Source organism: Montipora capricornis, chromosome 6, assembly GCF_036669925.1.
Source record: "Montipora capricornis isolate CH-2021 chromosome 6, ASM3666992v2, whole genome shotgun sequence".
NCBI classification, from domain to species: Eukaryota; Metazoa; Cnidaria; class Anthozoa; order Scleractinia; family Acroporidae; genus Montipora; species Montipora capricornis.
The window spans coordinates 6,924,864-6,929,863 of record NC_090888.1 but is presented as its reverse complement, the minus strand read 5'-3'; the positions used below and the strand labels follow the sequence as shown (position 1 = coordinate 6,929,863).

The 5,000-nt window shown below is 36.3% G+C and overlaps 4 protein-coding genes across 7 annotated transcripts in view; 3 read left to right on the top strand and 1 right to left on the bottom strand.

Moving 5' to 3' along the window:
* Positions 1-3,286, bottom strand: part of LOC138051426 (coiled-coil domain-containing protein 50-like) — a 31,050-nt gene extending 27,764 nt beyond the window's left edge. For all 4 annotated transcript variants that reach the window (XR_011132799.1, XR_011132798.1, XR_011132800.1 and 1 more), the window contains exon 1: positions 3,141-3,286. Coding sequence is in view for 1 of the 4 variants with exons in the window: in XM_068897626.1 (XP_068753727.1) it covers positions 3,141-3,183 (43 nt within the window). In the remaining 3 variants the exon portion in view is untranslated. The remainder of the gene's footprint in view (positions 1-3,140) is intronic.
* Positions 1-5,000, top strand: part of LOC138051400 (tetratricopeptide repeat protein 28-like) — a 301,832-nt gene that overhangs the window by 128,268 nt on the left and 168,564 nt on the right. The gene's annotated exons all lie outside the window — the stretch shown is intronic.
* Positions 1-5,000, top strand: part of LOC138051422 (uncharacterized) — a 253,692-nt gene that overhangs the window by 137,397 nt on the left and 111,295 nt on the right. The window lies entirely within an intron of this gene.
* LOC138051404 (tetratricopeptide repeat protein 28-like) overlaps positions 1-5,000 on the top strand; it is a 142,894-nt gene that overhangs the window by 93,559 nt on the left and 44,335 nt on the right. The window lies entirely within an intron of this gene.

Genomic DNA, 5,000 nt, shown 5'->3' with positions numbered 1-5,000 from the left:
AACTTGTAAAAATGGCTTGAAAAACTATTTACACCTGTCCAGATTCTCAGAAAAGGAGAAAGATCCTGGTATATTGTCTTAAATCTATCAGAATTTATTTGTGGGTGATACGCAGTTCTGTTCCTAAGATGATACTTTGTTTCTTTCTTCTTTGGAATAATATTACTGAGCAGGCAGTCATGGTCAACCAAACATAACTTCAAAAGCTTCTTATCTGCCTTTTCTAAAAGATCTCGAATGGCAATTCTCTTAATACTGTAGAGGTATATTTCCTTTTAAACCATCTATCTAAGAAATGTTGTATGACTGTGAGATCTGAGTCAGTTTTGTACACTTTAAAATCTGTGTGAAAAGTCAAAGATAATGACTAAATGGCAATTTATTAAATGACAAAATATTTATGAACAAAAGAAACAGCGTTTTAATTTTTACAATACTTTCACTAGTCTTCATTCGAAGGCAATGAAAGAGTTATTAAAATATTCTTCAGTAAGCAAAAATACCACAGTATTGATTAGAAACAATATAGAATGAAAGTAAAAACGTCTTCAAATTCCTGTTCCAGAAATTATGTGACTTCTTTGGAAAGAATGCAAATAATTCAGTCTGGTATGCTTTATTAAACAGCCGACATGAAAGACTAACTTTACTATGATACTGCTAAAAATGGCAGGAAGTGTCTTGATCGCGAACATAGGCAATTGCTAAACACAGGGAAAATGAAGAACACGTATGAATTATACTCAAGAAGACAAGTGTAGGCAAATTTTGAACATTTTTGCACTATGGAGTGGTTAGGTTGTAAACATTTCAAGAGGTTTGTTATGCTAGCAGAACTTTTTAGACCAAGTACCCAGTGACTTGATGACCCACAACCTCCGGAGCTCCAGCAGTAGCCGGCTTCTATTGAAAGCCCTCCTTAAGAGAGACAGAAACTTTTTAAATGACTGCTATTTCAATTCAAAGTGTCATGAAACAAACCAAAACAATTGGTTCATTAAGGTCTGAGAAATCCTGGCCTAACAGAAAATGTAAAATTCCACATGATTCAGCCATAAGTAACCATCGGAGGATAACTAAAAGCAGAACACTAGTTACAATATATATTATAGAAGCAATTTTTTACACATAAATGATATGTGTACATAAAATTGTAACCAACTTGTTTCAGTGTACACTGTACATTACAGGTGGAATCTATGGATTCAGTAGTAACTTTAAGTGAGATGAACTGCTGAGCCAAAACAGCATTTTGATGATCAGACAGAATTGAGCATTACCTTGACACGAAATCATCTTCATCAATCAAAGATAGAAAACTGTTTACTCTACAGAGGTCGTACCATACCACAGATTACTTTCCACACACTACCCACTCAATACCCACATCATCAATACCAGAGTTCCTCAATATCACATTACGGTCGCTCAATGAAAGCATTCATTACTTAAAATGACATGTCGATAAAACGTAATATTTCAATAATTTGCCTTTATGCTGAGCACATTAATTTGACAATATAAAAATGATAAAGTACACATCATTTTGCACTTAGCTTTAATGGCTTGCATTGTGTGTAATTTCATAAGATGTTTTAGAAAAGAGCTTTTAACCTTTTAATTTAACACAAAGGCTGTCACTTGATAATTTTTTTCTGACTGTCACAAGTGTGTGCAATATTTTAGTTTCAAATGTAATTTTTCGTGGTTTTCTAAACACCACATCCCGATCTTTATAGACAGAAAAAAACACTTGCAACTGGTAACTTCAAAGGGCGCCATTAATTTTCTCACATTATTTAATTGACCTTGGACGAACCATAGCAAATCGATCTGCAAATAATAAATCATTGTTAAAAAATTAAAATTTAGCATTGTTATTTGTAGCTGACTTAATTAAAGATCTTTACCTTGGCCAAAAAATGAAATATGTTCCCAATTTTAATGAGGAAAAAGATTTGTTTACCTTTTCATAGTGTTTTCCATTACCTTTAAAACTAATTAGGCGTTCTCTGCGATAATAGTTAGCTCATCAAATTGTTTTTTAGGATGACTGAGAATTTAATTGAACTTTTTTTCTGAACAACAATTGTTAGCGTTAAATTGTTAGACTACGCTTTTATAACAACTAATAGTAAGCTTATTTTTCTTACAACTTGCAACTTGCTTTCGATGATTTTAGTGCGCCACACCGTATGAAAACTTGACACATTCTAACAAAATTCTTGGAGAGCAGATGCACCAATATCGATTTAAAAAATATAGTTTCACCAATGTAAACGTTTAACCGCAAGATAAGCACAGGGAACGCTTTACATCGCTCGCTCGCATAACGTTTTCCTCAGGAACGAAATCATGAATCGATTCAAGAAGATTGGCTTTTTGTCGTTTCAAGCACCGAATCTCTGGCTAAAATGTGACCTACTTAGTTTCTTCTGAAAGGGCTGTGAAAACATGTACACGATTAATAAAACAAAAGTGACGAGCAAACAAGATCGGAGAGGGCGAAGAAAATTTATTTCGCGGAAAGAGTAACAAAATGGCCGCCAAACCTTGACATTCGAGATCTTGCGCTGCTAGGTTCTGTCTTTTAAATGACCTTTTCATCACTTTTTATTAACTGGTACCCCTCGGCTTCTTAGATTCACAGAAGTTTTATCGACAATTCTATGAGGTCGTGTTAGATATTTAAATGACACAAGTTCATGATCGAACGGTAAACAGCTGAACTAGTCGTAGCTCCTCGAAGCTTTAGCGGCGGCATAGCGATTTCGGAAACAAAACAACCACAAGGAACAATAGCTTTTATATTATGCCTCCAAATTGTTAGAAGAAATAGCGGGAGGTCAAGAAACCCGTAAGACCAAAAGTTTTTGCTGACAAATTTGAAGGAGAGCTAAAGAAAAAGCTAAGCGCGCGCGTTCTCCGGTTTAAGCCTAACTACATGCCTCACAAATTCAGTGGAATTTTCCAATGTCTACACTCTTTCATCAAGTTTTCCTAAAAAAATAAGGACTGAGCAAAATTAAGAATCGATGCATGTGCTTGAACAAGCGAGGCTTCGAGATCACCTGAAATCACGCGCACTTGTCATGATTACAAGAACTTGTTTTGTTAATTATTTAACGGTGAATTCCTACCTTGGCGCACAGAAGGCCTCGCAGATTCGTCTATTTCGGCCATGCTTCTACCCGCAGGTTCAATTTGGTGAAAAAATTGGATCAAATTTAGATCATTTCGATCAACATCAAAGAGTTTCGGAGCGTTTCCTGTTGTTATCCGGGACCTCAAAAATTGAGCAAATAAACGATTTTGATTGGTTTAAATAACAAAGACCATTCATAACCAAGTGAAAATGGACGAAATGCAAACATTGCGAAAAAATAAAAACGCTAAATTATCTACCTTTGGCTTCTTCCCAATTGCCATAATAAACTTGATAAATGGTATAATTTCTTGGTATTCGTGTAAAGAAGTTGAGCGTCTTACGATGTAATTAATGTTTCAACAAGAAAACTTTTTGCCTGGGTAATGTACCTGTACGTTCAAATATTAAGAAAAAATTCCCCTACCCCTCGAAAACAATACTATTTTCGAAACGTGATACCTCTGTTGGCCTCCTATTCAAAAGTGGTAAAAATTTAAATATTTACCGCAACGGGCATTAACGGAAGATGTTTACAATGCCCACTTGAAAAAAACAACCGGAAATGAATAGGTGTGACCGGAACTCTATATGCCATAAATGTTAAAGTTTAGAAGATTGACAAAACACATAATTTGTTCTCAAGATAAAAGATGTCAGCTTGTTACAAGTTACCACGAAATAATCGCATAAAAACAAATTCATGGATAACCTCATTTCGCTGCGTTTTTCCTAAGAGATACGGCTACACATTGCGCTTGGAGGGAGGGGCCGTGAAGCATAATCCCCTAATCTTCGCATGCTTTCTTCAGTGGGCCAATGAGATGAAGTTTTCTTCTTTAATACTTGAATAAAGCTTAACTGCTGAATACCCTGCAATTCATTTGCGGGTAATAAAGGCCAAATAACCAATAATGGCATTAATTTACCTTAATGCAGTGCAACGGATATTTCGATGATAGAGGTTAAAAAGAGAAATTACATGGCCACGCGTGGATACCAATGCTGATATTAGGGAGCTTAAGCACGCGCGTTCTTGAGACGCGGACGGCAACCGGAAGAGAGCATTTCGCGTGCCAGGACAGTGGTGTCTCCCAGATTTTTATACAAATCATCTCTAATGGGCAAAAGATACTCAGCAATGTAAATCTGGTTGTGTAAAGACAAGTTAAAAGTGAAAACAGCTCACTTCCGGTTGCCGTTCGCGTCTCAAAAACGCGCGTGCTTAAACTCCCTATTATCTCTCACTCAACGGCTGAGCGCAGCGAACGGGTGCAAGATTAAATCAGCACTGGAAGTATGCATCAGCACCAGAAGATAAAAGTCGTATCTCCAAGCGTCTATGCGATGTTCCGTTTATTATACAGATACTGAAAAAAATGTTCAGATTAAAAACAATTTGTTTTATTCATTTCCGAAATGGCGAAATAGTACCCTGGGTGCCAGAGGGTTTTTTTTTTTTTTCAAAGATCCGAGAGAGTCCTACGTACGTGAGTTGGAGGCAATGACCGGGGGACTGATAAAATAGATGAATCATTCCTGAATTCCTGACAGGCTGATCAACAAGTATATACACTGCTCCAATAACAGTTGAGCGCTCTTCGAAAATTTGTTTACCTCAAGGAAAAATAAGAAAAAAAATCATATTTTTTCAATTCTCGGTCATGGCCTCCAACTCGCGTCGCGCTCTCTCGGACCTTTGAAAAAAAAAAAAATTCCTCTGGCACCCAGGTCCCAGGGTAGGAAAATAGTGGTCACCAACCGTTAAAACATACGTCTTGTGCAACATGAAACAAGATATGAAACTTACAAAAACAAACCATGATAATGTCAAATTGAGCTTTAAAAATGTTGA